Below are 15,446 nucleotides of genomic sequence, written 5' to 3' on the forward strand. Positions count from 1 at the left end.
AAAGGAGACAGGAGCGCAGGGCCAGCCTGCCTGTGGCACGGCGGAGGCTGACAGCCACCCCCAGCTCCACTGGTCCACCAGCTCCTGAGGCCCTTTCCGGCCTCTGCAGAAGAGCCTATGGGACCCGTGACCCTTGTGGAAGTTTTTTAATTCTGGGTTTGGACAGGCACTATTTCTCTTCCCCTTTTATCAGCTAACTTGCTGAGGTTGTCACTTTCTGATTTCATGTGACAGTCCCTGAACATGTGCTGCAACTGTGACACGGAGGCCACAGGGGACCAGTGGGCAGAGGCTCTGTCCCCGTAGCAAGCAGAGCAAGTGCATTTCTGCACCTCTGGCCTCCCCTCCGCCGGCCTCTGTCCATCTCGATTTGGTGCTGCCAGGGTCCATGCAAGACGAACATGCAGACAGTAAACTTGTCTGCTGTTGAAGACACCGTCCCTTCTGTTTGTCAGGTTCAACCGATAAGCTCCTTTTAGAGTTCAACACCAGGATGAGGTCCGTCTCCTGACCAGTGTCCGCTTTGTTTTATCGTTACTGATGTTTATAAGCCGCCAGATCTAGGTGTTCTTCCTTTGTTCACACCTTGGCCCCCAGGAATCGCCCAAGTCTGAGTCTGACTAGTCCGCCATCTCTTTGTGCATCTAGAATCACCCTTCTGGGCAATGCGTGTCAGCTGTTCACGGCCGTCACCAGGCACCAGCAGTGAGATGGGCGTCAGTCACTCTTGCTGGTGTCTCCATCTCGTGTGACTGGCGTGCTCCTTGCCTCCCACCAGCTACACGTTCCAGCAGGTCCAGGAGCACACGGACCAGATCTGGAAGTTCCAGCGCCATGGTCTGATAGAGGAGTACCAGGGCCGGCCCCCGGCACCACCCCCTTTCATTCTCCTCAGCCATCTGCATCTCTTCATCAAGAGGGTCGTCCTCAAGATACCTGCTAGGCGACACAAGCAGCTCAGTAAGCTGGACCCTTGGCCATCCCCACAGCATGTTCTCAGCCGTCTTGGGGACCAGACATGGGCTTGGGGTGGGTGTGTTGGCTGCTTCTGGAAGACAGGAAGCTTGGGAAGAGTACAGATGAGTCAGGCCACTGGCCTCACACTAGCCCCTTGAGGTGGGGGGGGACTCCTGCTCTCGGGTGCAGACCCCTTCTGCTGGGGCCCTTGAGTGGGCCGGGCCTCGTGTCCTTGTCACATGGAATCAGGTCGCTCTGCTCCCCACACAGAGAACAAGTTGGAGAAGAATGAGGAGGCCGTGCTCCTATCCTGGGAGATGTACCTGAAGGAGAGTTACCTGCAGAGCCAGCAGGACCAGCAGAGGCAGAGGCCGGAGCAGAAGATGCAAGACATCAGCCACAGGTGTGGGGGGCAGGAGTGCAGCACCCGTGGCTCTGACACACCTACGGACAGAGCCCACCTGCGGGAGGCCCAGCGGCTGCTCACCTGGGGCTGGGAACCTCCCTGTGGCAGTCCCTGCACGTCTACGAGCACTGGGCCCTCCGTCGGCTGACCCTGAGAGGCCACGTGGGGTAGCGGAGGGGGCAGAAGGGCTGCGGGAGCCCGACTGGACGCCTTGGAGGGTGGACAGTGCACGGCCTCGCTGCAGCTCCTGTAGGGCCTTGGTGGCCCAACCCCGAGCTCAAGCCCACTTGGCACGGTCTTCCCGCTCTCCATTCCTCCTGCCCCACTTTGCGGTCAGTATTGGGGATAGATCTGTCTGCTCCCTTTTCTCCACCCCACCCCTCAGCCCTGTGGGCACTAGATGTGGGACACTGGGTCCTGCTGTCACTGTGTGTCTCACTGTGGGCCAGGAGGAAGGAGGGGACACGGGGCCTTGTGGTCATGGCAGCTCCTGCCCCTGACATGGAGTTTCCCACAGGCCATGGAGAGGGGCATCCTGGGGCCACAGGATGGGGAGCAGCCAAGAGCGTGTGCCCCTCCCTCTCCTCAGAGACAGCCACTTGCCTTTCTATACCTCTCTCGGCTCATCAGTGAAATGGTGACAGTAACATTACTCACTGGCTGTCAGAGTGGCCGTGGAGCCTGAGGTGTCCTCTGGCTACGAGATCGTCCCCCTAGGGCACTGGGCACTGTTTGTTCTGTACAGAAACATGCGTTATTAGTACTTTCAAACGAACAGGAAGATGCCTGAAGTGAAGGCCACAGAGCCGGGCTGCTGAGTCTGACGGGGCAGCGTGCCTTCCAGCTGCCCCGTTTCCTCACCGTCCAGGCCGCAAGGCTGGCCAGCTGGGCTCAGCTGTGTCCTCTTCCAGGGTGGACACCATGGTGGACCTGCTGGAAATGGACCGTCTGAAGCAGTGGGGCTCCATGGAGCAGAGACTGTCCTCCTTGGAGGAGCAGGTGGGTCCAGGCAGGGCTGCTTGTGGGGCCCGGGTCTGATGGGCCTGGCCGGTCCCTAGCAGTGCAGTGGCTTTGAGAATGAGCATGCCGGAAAACAACCAAGAGAAGGAGGTGGGGAATGCCAGGGCGGCTGCGCCCCATGGGAGGGGTGCCTTTTATGTCCTCCAGAGGGTTCTTCCAAAGATTTCCCTGGCAATTTAACCCCCCCACACTGCACTGTGAGGTGGGCACATCGTGGCCGTCTCGGGAGTAAACTCTGGTCCCCTCCTTGGGCCTCCTCGGCCTGTCCTGAGATGACCACTGTTACCAGGACTCTGCCCGCAACCCGGGAGGGGGCTGTGGGATCACAGCGGTCCGTGGCTGTCCTCAGCCTTCCCAGCAGGCCTCGCGGTGTTGGGGGCTGCCCGGGGAGCAGGCAGGCTGTGTGGGGCCAGTGTTGACCCCATCTTGTTTGGGATGTGCCTTCCAGGTGGCCCAGACGGCCAGAGCGCTGCACTGGATCGTGAAGACCCTGAGGGATGGCGGCCTTGGCTCAGGGGAGGACCCCCCCACCTCGGGTGAGTGGCGGCTGCACCTTGAGTATGGGCTCTGTGGGGAGCAGAGAGGCAGACACTGGGGGCTGCTGGGTCTGGAGGAAGGCTGCCATGCACGTGCCAAGTGCAGCCAAGGCCCCGTCCCCTGACTTGACCCAGCGGGGACTTCCAACGGGAGACCTGGCCCAGGGGCCCATCCTCTTCCTGTGTCTCATGCTGCAAAGGGGACACCTCCAGGGGGTGCCTGAGACCCAGTCTTGGGGACTGGGTGACAGAAAGCCAAGCCTGTGCTGCTGACTTGGCAGTCAGCCAAGCACCGGGCACGAGGACCCTCTGGGGGAACTCTGGCCCCACAGAAGCAGAGGTGCCCCCTCCATTGGATGGGCTTCCGTGAGGGCCGTGAGCCCAGCAGGTTACCGAGAGCCCTGCCAGTAGCTGCCCAGGGAGGCAGGTGTCGGCCGGGTATACGCTTACTGCTGGACCTCAGGTCTCTGTCCTCCCAGGGCTGCAGTGCTGGGGGCTCCGGGGAGGGTGTCCTTTCAGGGCTGGTGTTGGACCTGGGCTGGGGGAGGGGTAGGCAGCCCAGTTTGGGGGAAAGGACTCTAGAGGATGCAGCGTCCTGTGCCAGCTTTGCCCACGTCTGGTGTGTCTGTCCCCAGCGCACCAGAAGGCCTCGGAGAGGCAGGACCTGGAGCTGGACGGCAGGCAGGAGGCAGAGGACCTGAGCCACGCCCCCCACGTGAATGCCCGGCACCTTTTCTACCCCAACTCCCCTGTCCTGCGTTTCCCCGTGCCTGACGAGAAGGTGCCCTGGGAGGTGAGTGCCATCCAGGCCGGGTGGGCGGTGCTCGGGGGGAGCTGTCCTGCCCCAAGGGGGCGGGTTAGCCCACAGCAGCCTCCCAGGGCCCTGTTGGACAGATGAGGAAACTGAGCCACACATCCACACAGCTGGAGGTGCTGGAGGCTCGGAGTTGAGCCCAAGCCACCCGGTGGGCCTCTGACCCACACAGGGAGTCTCCAGTCACCCCACTTTCCCTAGCTCCCATTGTCCCCAGTGCATGGTCACTGCCCCCTTCTGTAAGTGCCAAGTGAGTGGAAGTATCGAAGCAGGGAGACAGAGACAGATATAACAGGACCCACCCCATCCCCGCAGGCTTTGTCTTTGGCCTTTCCGGAGCATTCCGGGCTGTTGCTTCCATTACCTGCTCCCTCCCTGGTCCTTGCCAGTCGGAATCCTTCTCACCTCTCGAGCCCAGCTTAGCCCCCTGCCTGTCCTGGGGAGACTCCCCTAGACCACCAGTTCTGTCGCCAGTCTCTCGGCTGGGTCCCCCATGGCTAGTGCCTCAGGTTGGCCCCAGCTCAGAGCTGTCTTTGGGGTGCTCTCGGGGTCCTGAGCTGTGAGCGCTTGGAGGAAAAGCAGACAGTCTGAGGGGAGAACCACGTTTTGTGCAGACTGAGTTTCTCATCTACGACCCGCCGTTTTACACAGCAGAGAGGAAGGACCAGGCCTCACTGGACCCCATGGCAAAGTGAGTGTGCCCTCCTCACAGCCCAGAGTGGGAGGGCGAGGGACCCCAGTACTCCACAGTGACCGCAGGGAACCCCACATGGTCTGCTTCCAGCCTGGACGGGGTGCCCAGCCTCCCCCAGGGCTGGGGCCACGCTGGGGGCATGGCTGGGGTGCCTGCGGCCCAGGGGGGGCCTCCCCAGGTGTGATCATCACACTGCTCTGCCCGCTTCCCCTGTGGGGACGTGAGTGCTTGTGTCCTCCCTGCACCCTGGAGCCTCTGTCCCGGATTACCTCCAACGCCATGGACGGCCCCACGGGCCACAGGGGCATGCAGGGCAGCTGTGAGGTTCAGGACAGGCTCCCTCTGTGAGTGCCACCCCGCTCGCCCACCCCACCCTCGTGCAGGCCTACTGTGTGCCAGCTGGGGGTTCCCCAGATGAAGGAGCCTCCCTGCCCGGCCCCAAGGAGGAAGGATCGGTAGGGACCACAGATGGCCAGGACGTGGGCAGGAGTGAGGGGCCTGAGGGTGGAGGCGGTGCTGGGCCTCTCCAGAATGTTCTGGAACAGGGAGAGGCTGTGTAAAAGATGTGCCAGGATCTGGCAGATGGGTTAGACCTGCAGGCTGAGAGCAGCAGGTCAGACATGGATGACGAATGTCTTCCTCCTGTTTTACTGTGAATTCACATGAACCCACCCCAGGGTGAGAATCTGTTATTTTGAATAGGTCCTGGTGGAGTAGAAGGAGCTGGCCCTGCCCGGCCGGGAAACCTCAGGCCCTGTGTTAGTGCCCAGGCTTGGGGAGCAAGGACAGGTCCGTGTGCCAGGGCCTGGTCCCCAGGCGGGGCCCTTGTCTGCGGCCCTGATGCCCCTGGGTACTTGGCCCTGACCCCATACTGCCCCCTTGCTGTGTGGCGCCCTGGGTCAGTCACATGCTCTCTAGGGCACAGGACGGCCACTTTAACACCTTGCTTGTCTGCAGCAGGGCCAGACTTTTGCTCCCAAGGAGACCTCTTTGTTTTCCAACTGACCCCATGCAACCTGAAGCCCCCACCTCACGCCTTGGGCTCCCCAATGGCTGGCTGTCCCAGTGGCAGGCGGCAGGCTGAGCAGACCCTTCTCCACCCCAGGAACCCCAAGGGCCGCACAGGGCTGCGTGGGTGCGGGAGCCTCAGCTGCTTTGGACCCAATCACACGCTGCAGCCTGTGGTCACTCGGTGAGTATGCCAGTGACGAGGACGCCCCTTGAGGGACTCACTCCCGGGCCTTTCCCTGTGCTCCCAGATTGCCCAGAGGGCCGCTCGTGCTTGGCACCAGCCTCACAGTGGGGTCCACACAGGGAGGAGTGTCCCAGGCCAGCTCCCCACCCCAACAGAGGCTGCCTGTGTTTCCCAGTGGGTCCTCTTCCCTTAGAACCCACAGGAGGAGGGACAGAGCAGCCAGGGCCCACCTCCGTGGACAGACTGAAAACATGCATAATTCCCCCACGATTCCAGACTCACAGTGTGGAACGTCCGGGTCCCTGAAAACTACTCTCCCAGAAGCCGGCCGTTCTAGCCCTGCCAGCTGTCATGGGAGTGGGAGCGGGTCCTCAGGAAAGGAGACAGCTGGTCCCGGGAGGGGAGGTGTGAGAGGTGTGAGCTGGGTCCCCGTGCAGGTGGAAGAGGAACCAGGATGGAGCCATCTGCAGGAAGAGCATAAAGAAAGTGCTGGAAGTGCTGCTGGTGAAGCACCCCCTGTCAGAACACTGGGCCTTGCCAGGGGTAAGCCACCGAGCCGTCTGTCCGGTGTCTTTGTCTCCTTCACCCTGTCCACCCACTGACCAAACGCCAGTCACCTGTGACTACTGCCTGGACAGTTCTGGACTCTGTCCTTGGCTGTTAATGACAGAGCCACGTACTTGTCAGGTCTTCAGGCCCTAGCACGGATGCCAGGGCTCTGGGCCCTCAGCACAGGGGCCGTAGTTTGGAGCGTCAGGCCCTGAGGGGCGTCTGCTGAGCCTGCACAGGTCTAGCTGCCACAGCTAACGAGGGGCAGGGTGTCGTGAGGGCCCAGAATGGACATGACGTGGACTGTGAGGGACTTTGAGTACCAAGCAGGGTCCCCTAGATGGGGGTAGGGGGACTTAGGGAGTGCAGGCACAGGGTCTGTGTCCTTAAGCGGGTGGCAGCCAGGCTGGTGGCCGGGCCATGGGAGGCACCAGTGCCTGGCCTGCCCTCTCCCAAGGCTGTGCTTTCGGCCTCATGCCCGCTGCCGAGCAGGCTGACGTGGACACTGGGCTCTGGGCAACGTCATTCTGGCCCAAGACAGCCAGGGCGCCAGACGCTCGTCCGCCTGTGGCTCCAGGGCTCTGGCTGGCCGCCCATGCCGGGCAGGTGGCCAGTGGAGGTGGGTCCTTGGACGGCCTGCCCACCTGCTTCCGCCTCCCTCCCTGCTCAGGGCTCCCAGGAACCAGGAGAGACGCTGCCTCGAAAGCTGAAGCAGATCCTCCGCAGAGAGTTCTGGCCTTCCTTCGAGAACCTGCTGAGGCAGGGCACGGAGGTACGACAGCCTTTCTGTGTGTCCCGAGCCCCCTCGGGGCTGCAGGGAGCAGCAGGATGTTCCCCTTTGCCATCTCCTCTCTAAGTCGGGGGTGGCCTAGGGCGCTGGCACCCTGGGCAGGCCTGGTATCCATTCCCCTCCCACACTCACTCTTGCCCTGAGCACAGCTGGCACATGAGGGACCTGCAGCGTGTGTGCCTCCCGGGACACGAGCTGGGCCCACCCGCACTTGTCAGGCCTGTTGGCTTTATTGAATCTCTAATTCGTTACGAGAGCAGCACATGTTTGCTAGGACATCCCAAATGCAGCCGGGCACACAGTGAACAGCCAGCCGCTGGCACAGCCATGCGCCCTGTGCCATGGCCTGCTGGCTTCCTCCCGCACACAACATTTCTCTGTTCTTTGTTTTTGCACTTAGTTTGTGGTGGTCCTATTTTTAGGTCCATATGTACAAATTTCCCTCATTCTTTTTCACGACTACATAATGTTTTGTGGGCTACATATATTTTGTGCCACGATTTGGTTAAACAGTCCCCTAAGTGGCATCTAAGTTGTCACCAGTCCTTTTCCTGCCACGTGTTAGGATGAACCAGGCCATGGCTGGCACTGACGGTTTTGACCTACAAACCCAGCCGTCCCGTGGGGTTTGTCCTGTGTGCTGCCTGGGGGGACACTGCCATCTCCCGTTTCCTTACTTTGTAAAAACAGTTTGTTTCTTGAGGTAAAGTCCGAACAGCATAAAATTAACCATTTTACAGTGAACTAGTCGGTGGCATGTGGTACACTGACAGTGTTGTGTGTCTGTTCCGCCACCTCTGTCAGTTCCGGAACCTTTCCCTCACCCTAGAAGGATACCCCGCACCCCGTCGGGGGCCACTCCCTTCCCATCCCCCCATCGCTGCCCACCGCTGAGTGCTCTCTGAGTCTGGGTTTACCCTTCTGGACATTCCTGTCGGTGGAATCACACGGTGTACGGCCTTTGGTGCCTGGCGTGTGTCGCTTAGTGTGATGTCTTCAGGGTCCGCTGTCCGCTATCAGTTTTAGTCCTTCCAAGGACAGTCCCGGTGGGTCCGATGTGAGGCCAGCAGCCAGGAGGGAGACAAATGAGGCCGGGGGCCCCGAAATGTGTTGGTCAAGGCTGAAAGCCCCGTTGGGAGCAGCTGGAAGGACGGGGACAGAGCCAGGCCGGGGGCTTGGGTGCCCTGGGCAGCTGTGCTCAGAGCGTCTGAGGGCTGGACAGAGCTTGAGGACCGTGAGGTCCCTCCCTTGGGAAGGAACCAGCGGGCTCAGGGTCCGTCTGACTGGCTCGCCCTGACCTGCCCCCTAGGTGTACAAAGGCTACGTGGACGACCCGCGGAATACGGACAACGCCTGGATCGAGACAGTGGCCATCAGTGTCCACTTCCCAGACCAGAGCGACGAGCTAAAGAGGCTGAACTCTGTATGGGGCTCGGGTCACAGGCTCTAGGCAGGGGCACTTGGGTCGCAGAGGAGAGGTCTCACGGGCTCCCGCGCAGGGCCTAGTGTGGGGGCTTCAGGGCTCAGAGTTATGCCCAGAGGGCACTAAGGGGAGGCCAGAGGGCACCAGCAGGTGGCTGGAGCGAGTCAGGGCTAGATGGGGACCCTGGGATGGGGTCCTCCTGGGGCCCCCTCAGGCTCGCATCAGGGGTGACGTGTTCATACACCTTTATGGGGATACCATCCCATATTTAGCTCAATCCTGAGTGTCCCTAATCTAGAACTGAGACTGAGAGGTTCTAGGGAAGAAATCCCGGGGCTTCCTATGCAAGAGAGAATATCTCGGAATACGGAGGTGCTGTCTCACGCAAGGACTGTCAGGGCTGCAGTGTTTTCTGAGTTGGGCCTCAAGCAGGCATCCTTGCTCCCTGGTGACAGAAGAATAAAGCCCAGGCCAGCCTGTGGCCAGGCCCGGGGCCCGGGACTGAGGCCGGGGAGAAGCCCGGGGTGTAGCCCGGGGTGTCTGGGTGGAGGCGGGAAGCTCCGAGGCTCAGGATGTGCTTTGTCCTTGCAGTACCTGCATGCCTGTGACCCACGGATGGCCATCCAATGGCAGGTGGTGGACAGGCGCATCCCGCTGTCCACCACCCACAAGACCATCCTCCAGAAGGCGGCCGCTCTGTACGGGGCTTACTACTGACCGTGGGCTCAGGCCCAGGCTGGTGTGTCCCCGGCCCCACAGACACTAAGGCCGCACGATGCAGCGTGGACCTCGGCAGGCGAGGGGACCCACCGCCTCTCAGGGCTAGCTGGACTCAACCGCCAGATGAGCTCGTGAAGCGGAAGGCAGCAAGGCACTCTGAGAGGGGGCCGAGGCAGGGGACGGGCTGGCTCCGGTCACACGGCAGCCCCTGGAACTCCGCCAGCCATCGCTGCCTCTCTCGAGCTGGCTGGCAGCCAGGTGAGAGGCTGGAGCCTCCTGCCAGCCTCGGCCCTCAGCTGGAGTCCACTTCCTCCTGGTCATGTTGTCATGGGTGCATCAGCCCAAGGCCTGCGACTCCCAGGGAGCTGGGGTTCCCCTGTGGCCTCCTCCTTGGGCCCAGCCCCACAGGGGGCCTCCGCTATGACCTGACTTGGTCCCTCGCCTGGCCTGGGGTGGGCCCCGTAGGAACCCCAGTTCCCTGCCCGGTTCACAATCAGGGCTGAGCCCCTCAGCAGGGTCAGGAGGCTGGTGTGCTCAGAACTGCTCTGGATGTGCAGGGGGTCCCTGCCTGTGCACGGCCCCGGGACTCACACACACTGCTCTGTCCCTCCTTGTGAACCCAGGGAGGAGTGGCTGGTGGGTCTGGGTGGCAGGGGAAGGGCACCCTGTTTGGTGTCAGGGACACACATACCATCGGCATCAACCAGAAGCTTTAAGGACCAAGAAGGTTGTCCAACCTGACATTCGTTCGCTGCCCCATACAGCCTGGCCAGCTCCTGCACTTCCTGCAAATTAGTTACAGACCAGTGCACTGTTGGGGTTGTGTCTGGGCCACCGGAACCTCTGCCCACCCCTGGCCTGAGGGCATCTCCCATGGCGTCTCCCCGTGGATGCCCTGCAGGCACCCAAGGGCCAAACTTGTGGTTCCTGCTCTGACACCACCCCCGCCCTGCCCCCTGCTCTTCAGCCTCCGAGGCCCAAGCTCCATCATGGTCCTCAAGCCCCACCTTGGCCCCCCCACCTGCAGGTGCTCAGGTGCCGTGGAGCCTTGGTTTTTATCTAGGCTCATATACTCAGCCAAACTAGAATTCAAGTGGCAGCACCAAATAAAGACATTTTCGACTTGTAAGGACACAGAGAAACTGTTACTTGTGTCCTTTCTGGGAGAATGTCTCAAAGATGAGTTGTGGAAACGCAAACACACTGACTCAGCCGGCTCGGGCTGCTCTAACAACACTGCGCCAGGAGGTCCAGACCCGGTGCCTCAGCGGTGGCTTCTGGTGAGGCCTCTGCTGGGTGTCCTCACAGCCTGTCCTCGGGGGACACCAGTCCCATCAGATCAGGGCTCCACTCGTGACCTCATTTAACCTCATTCTGTCCTTAGGGGGCCCACCTCCAAATACAGCCACACTGAGAGTCAGGGGTTCCACGTAGGAATATTTGGGAGGAACACACACACACACACAGAGGTCTGGTAAGCAAAGAAAGCACTAAAATGTATGGCTAAGTCTTATCATTGTGACACATAAAAGGAAAAGAAAAGTTAACAGCAGCTTAGAATTAAGGTCCCGCCAGCCTCAGGGGGCACTGCATGCCAGCCTCCAGCATCGTGAAGGTCGGGAAGAAGAAATGGACACTGACCAGGCTGGTGCCAGGACAAAACAAAATGTACTTCAGGTCTGGGCGACCCTAGGACAGAAATAGGGTAACGCTCTAACCCCTCAGAGGGATAACAACAGTGGAACAACAACTCAGGGAAAGAAAAAATGTCAGAGGAGTTAATGCAAAATAAAATGGTAGGAGGTAGTCAAAACATGTCAGCAATTCTGACACACATAAACTGTGATTCTCATATTGAAATAAAAACCAGCAAATTTCTCTTGTTCTCTCTGTATTTTTTGTTTTTGTCACCTAAAACAGAAGAGATATATAATAGCTGGCCACATGGGCAAGACGCGTGGGGCAGATGCTTCTAGAAGGAAAGGTATGGAAACAGGGATGGCAGAGTAGAAGGGCTCAAGGCTCAGACTTGCCCTTTTAAGGACAAAGAGGAGTGTCTGCACAAAAGATACAAATTCATGAAGACAGCACTTTCCCGAACTGCTATCCACCTAACACCATACATTTTTAAATGTATGAAGCAAAATAATTAGAAACTCAAGGAGAAATTGGCAAATCCACAGAAATCTCAGAAATCAAGGCATCAAGAAATCTCAGAAATCAAATCAAGAAGCAAAAGGAAAATAAGGTAGAATTTGAATAATGCAATTAACAGGACTGGTCATGCTGTGTGTGCGTGTATGTATACCTCCATATAGGTGTGTACAAGTGTATGTTTATGTTACACATATAAATTACAGTACAATCCAAGGATAATGTATATTGACATTTGTATAATAAATGATGTGTAACATAAATACACGACACACACATAACGATACATACGTGCACCCTGTGTACATGATTCTGTACCCACCCCAACAACAAGAAGGCCCAGGAGAGACACTTAGTTCCCAGACACACCCGTGACATTCGCAAAGGCTGAGCACACACCACGATTCAGGGGATCTCAACAACCTCCCACAGGCGGCTCTGTCACCCAGGCCACTCTCTGGTCACGGCCTTAGAACAGTAGCATTAGAATGGGGACACCCATTGGAAGAGGACAGATATGCTTCTAGTCTATGTCCTCTCTGTACACTCGGACCGAGAGTGACCGGTCCCCTAGCAGCCCAGAGGAAGAGGAGGCGACACCAGCAGGGCACAACCTGCCCAAGGCTCCGGTGCTCACTTTGGGTCCCGTTTCCCATCAGGAGCACCAGTGTGGGAGGGAAGTGCCTGTCGGGAGAGCAGACGCTGTCCTGAGACTCTGCTCAGCACCCCCAGGGTCACCTGCAGCTGCTCGGGGACCCTGGTAAGCCAAGACTGTGATTGGGACTGTGTGGGGACAGAGCCAGGAGAGCAGTTTCCAGGCTCTCGGCCTCAAGTGGAAAGGTGCTGGCTTGGGTAGTACATGGCCGTCAGCTGTAACCAGTTAGACGTTACCCACTAATATAACTGCCGTGGCTGAGCCAGCAAGGGCGGATTGCAGCTAGCAAGTGGGTTGTTGGTTGGCAGAGAAGCGGACGGCAGGTTGCGGATCGTGTGGCTCCTGCTTCCTGTGTCTCCAACCCAGCCACCAGCGAGACTATAGTGGTATGACTCTCCCATCTATGGCTCCGTGGGTGTTCCTTTTTGGCCTCACCGTGTCCTGCGTTCTTGTGCGGGGAGTGGGAGCTGAGACCCAGCATTGCAGACAGGCTAGGGAAAGCCAAGGGGGTCGCCACACCCTGTGAAGACCTGCCTTTCCACCTGCCCACCCCTGCGACCAGCACCTTTCCTGGGGAGCAAATCAGAGCGAGACAGGGAAAGGGTCCTGGGTCGCAACCTGCTGGATGAGGCTGGAGAGTTTTAGGAGGGTCACATAACTTCAAGTACACTTATTAACAAATCACAAGACCGGAAGTGAATTGTCTGAGGTTAGGACTCACGAAGCTCAAGAAACAGCGACCACATAAATCTAGGGGCTGAGGCAGAATTTAAGGAAAGAGGAAAATAAGAATCAGCATGAAAAAAATGGGCTCTTGAGAAAGAACAACAAAATTAACAAAACTTGGATCAAGAGGAAGAGGGAGTGCTGTGGCGTGTGTGTGTATGTGTGAGTGTGTGTGAGTGTGTGCGTGTGCAGCCTGTAGAGGGGACAGACATAAACCCCCCTCCCCCACCAGCCCTCGGATCCCCTGTGACCAAGAGAGGGTGGCAATTTGTTGCGAGGTGGCCTGGGAAGGAATGATCAGGGCACAAGCAGAAGGCCCCAGGCACCTGTGAGCCTGGGGAGCCAGGACAGGGAACCATCTCCGGCCTTCCTTTTGGTTTTCCAGTCCTAGTTTCCAAGATCGGGCAGAGAGAACCAGGAATTTCAGGAGATCCAGGAATTCAGAGATCTAGGAATTCTGGGAAGGCTCAGGCTGGCCGAAGCTGCTGGGACAATTTTGCCAAAGGCAATCCATCCACAAGGTTCTTAAGGGTCCCGGCCAGGCCTCTTTGGTTCCCATGCTGCGAGCACTCCCTCCCGGTCAGCTGCCTCTGTCTTGTCCCTTTGTGCCGCTCCAGCCCTGCCTGTGAGCTGGCTGCCCTCAGTAGTGCCTGGCAGGCTGGGGTGCTGTCTGAGGGCAGGTGGGGCCAGTGTGGAGGCCGGGACAGCAGAGGGCCCAGCTGGGCACTGTGGAAAGGCAGGGCAGGAGAGCAGGCGGCCAGCACACGCCTAGATGGGCGGCTGCCAGAGGAAGGCCTGTCCCAGGCCTCTGTGGTCGCTCCGTGTGGGGAGGTCGTGGCCGGGCCTTGCTGGGACGTGTCACTCATCTGCCTGCTTTCATGCGGCCCTGTGCGTGCTGCAGACCGCCGCTCCTTATGCCCAGGGGGACGCACTTGACCCTACCAGCAGGACGGCCTTCCGGATGGGGAAGCAATCAGGCAGCCAGAGCAGCTGTGTTTAATCCCTGGGGCCGTGAAGCTGATAAATGGACGAGATCACCAGCCCAGAGCCCAATTATAGTCTGGAGGGCGGCTCCAGTGGGCAGACCATGTGGCCAGGATGGCATTAGAATGTTTCTGGTGTTTCTGAGAGCACTGGCTGTGGTCTAGAGTGGACAGTGAGCCAGGCTCTTGCAGGGCCCATGGCCTGGTCCTGGCTGGCAGCCAGCACCTGCTGTGGACACTCTGATGTCATCACCAGTGAGATCTGTGAGGCCCGAGAGCACAGCTCACCAGACGGCTTCCCATGAGCACCTGGAGCTGATGTGTCCATCATCGATGTAGTCACAGTGACAGGCGGATCCCCGGGAACAGCAAGCCTGCAGGTCCTGTTCTTTGCTCCGGAGGTGGAGGCGGAGCGAACACTCGGTCAGGGCACACGCTCGGTCCGGGCACACACTCAGGGCACACGCTTGGTCAGGGCACACACTCAGGGCACACTTGGTCAGGGCACACGCTTGGTCAGGGCACACACTCAGGGCACACTTGGTCAGGGCACATGCTCGGTCAGGGCACACTTGGTCAGGGCACACGCTCGGTCAGGGCACACACTCAGGGCACACTTGGTCAGGGCACACACTCAGGGCACACTTGGTCAGGGCACACGCTTGGTCAGGGCACACACTCAGGGCACACTTGGTCAGGGCACACGCTCGGTCAGGGCACACTTGGTCAGGGCACACACTCAGGGCACACTTGGTCAGGGCACACACTCAGGGCACACTTGGTCAGGGCACACGCTTAGGAGAACACACACGGTCAGGGGTGCACAGCCAGCCACCTGCACAAACCTTGACGTCAGCTGCCTGAGGGAGTTTTGACTTGCGCGGAGCAGCACGCAGACGAGGCTCAGCACAGCAGCCCAGGAGCCCCTCGAGCTCCCTCCCCATCATGCCCTCCACCACTGACACGTGTTGCCTGTTCTTGAACGTCCCACAAGCAGAACCGCACAGCATGAGCTCTGCATGACGGGCCCCTCCCACTCCCCCATCCACACTGTGCTTTTTGGTGGTAACCACATAATTTGTTTAATTTAAATATTAAAAACATTCCATAATGTGGGTGCTCCCCTTTGGCACCTCTTCTTTACCATACAATAACCTGCCAACAGCGTCACAGATCACCGTATTAATCTCCGTAAAAGGTAGCTGACTGCTTCAGGCAGAAATAATAACGCATTGTGGGGTTGCTGCACACGTGCACATAAACTGCATGACAACCGCACAGCCCCAATGGGTGCAGCACATGGCGGCCGGGCTGCTACTCAGGTGAACAGGTCTAGCGTGACCTGGCCAATGACTGGACAGGAAGAGGCAGCCGGACGCCACTCCCTAAAGCAGCCACTGAAATAACACCGTGAAGAGTTACAGCTAGGAGTCATCAAAGGAGAGAAAATGGATCCACAAAGATACTCAGTCCGAAGGAAGGCAGGGAAAGAGGACAAGGGACAGAGCAGACGAACAAATGAGAAAGAAACAGAGCAGACAGGCGGGAGCCTAACCATGTGGCCATCACGTCAAAAGCGACTTATCCAAGTGCCACCATTGTGTTAAGAATACTACCCCCTAAACCACCAGCCTTACTCAGTGTCACTAGCTTTTTCACTAAAGTCCTTGTCTAGTCTAGGGTTCTACACTGCATTGAGCTGTCACTTCTCCTTAGTCTTTTCCAATCTGTAACAGTGACGCAGGCGTTTCTCATCTGTTTTGACTTTTTCATTCTGTTTTTCTCCCACCTTTCTTCTGTTCCCCTCCCCCCACACTCCGGTTC

The 15,446-nt window shown here is 58.7% G+C and overlaps 1 protein-coding gene and 2 non-coding genes across 12 annotated transcripts in view; all 3 read left to right on the forward strand.

Annotated features, from left to right (window-relative positions):
* TRPM2 (transient receptor potential cation channel subfamily M member 2) overlaps nt 1–10,968 on the forward strand; it is a 48,331-nt gene extending 37,363 nt beyond the window's left edge. For 9 of the 10 annotated variants that reach the window (XM_033130932.1, XM_033130987.1, XM_033130980.1 and 6 more), the window contains 11 exons: nt 779–960; nt 1,228–1,360; nt 2,275–2,362; nt 2,832–2,919; nt 3,555–3,712; nt 4,348–4,424; nt 5,533–5,619; nt 6,060–6,165; nt 6,842–6,943; nt 8,271–8,384; nt 8,976–10,968. In XM_033130932.1, coding sequence (XP_032986823.1) covers nt 779–960; nt 1,228–1,360; nt 2,275–2,362; nt 2,832–2,919; nt 3,555–3,712; nt 4,348–4,424; nt 5,533–5,619; nt 6,060–6,165; nt 6,842–6,943; nt 8,271–8,384; nt 8,976–9,101 — 1,261 coding nt within the window. In that variant the 3' untranslated portion in view covers nt 9,102–10,968. The other variant, XM_033130995.1, reaches the window with a different exon arrangement.
* LOC117014644 (Z6 small nucleolar RNA) lies at nt 6,119–6,172 on the forward strand. Its single transcript, XR_004421562.1, has one exon. It is a non-coding gene; the product is annotated as a Z6 small nucleolar RNA (small nucleolar RNA).
* LOC117014639 (Z6 small nucleolar RNA) lies at nt 6,817–6,885 on the forward strand. Its single transcript, XR_004421560.1, has one exon. It is a non-coding gene; the product is annotated as a Z6 small nucleolar RNA (small nucleolar RNA).
* Nucleotides 10,969–15,446: the final 4,478 nt, after the last annotated feature.

This window comes from Rhinolophus ferrumequinum, chromosome 2, assembly GCF_004115265.2.
Source record: "Rhinolophus ferrumequinum isolate MPI-CBG mRhiFer1 chromosome 2, mRhiFer1_v1.p, whole genome shotgun sequence".
NCBI lineage: Eukaryota > Metazoa > Chordata > Mammalia > Chiroptera > Rhinolophidae > Rhinolophus > Rhinolophus ferrumequinum.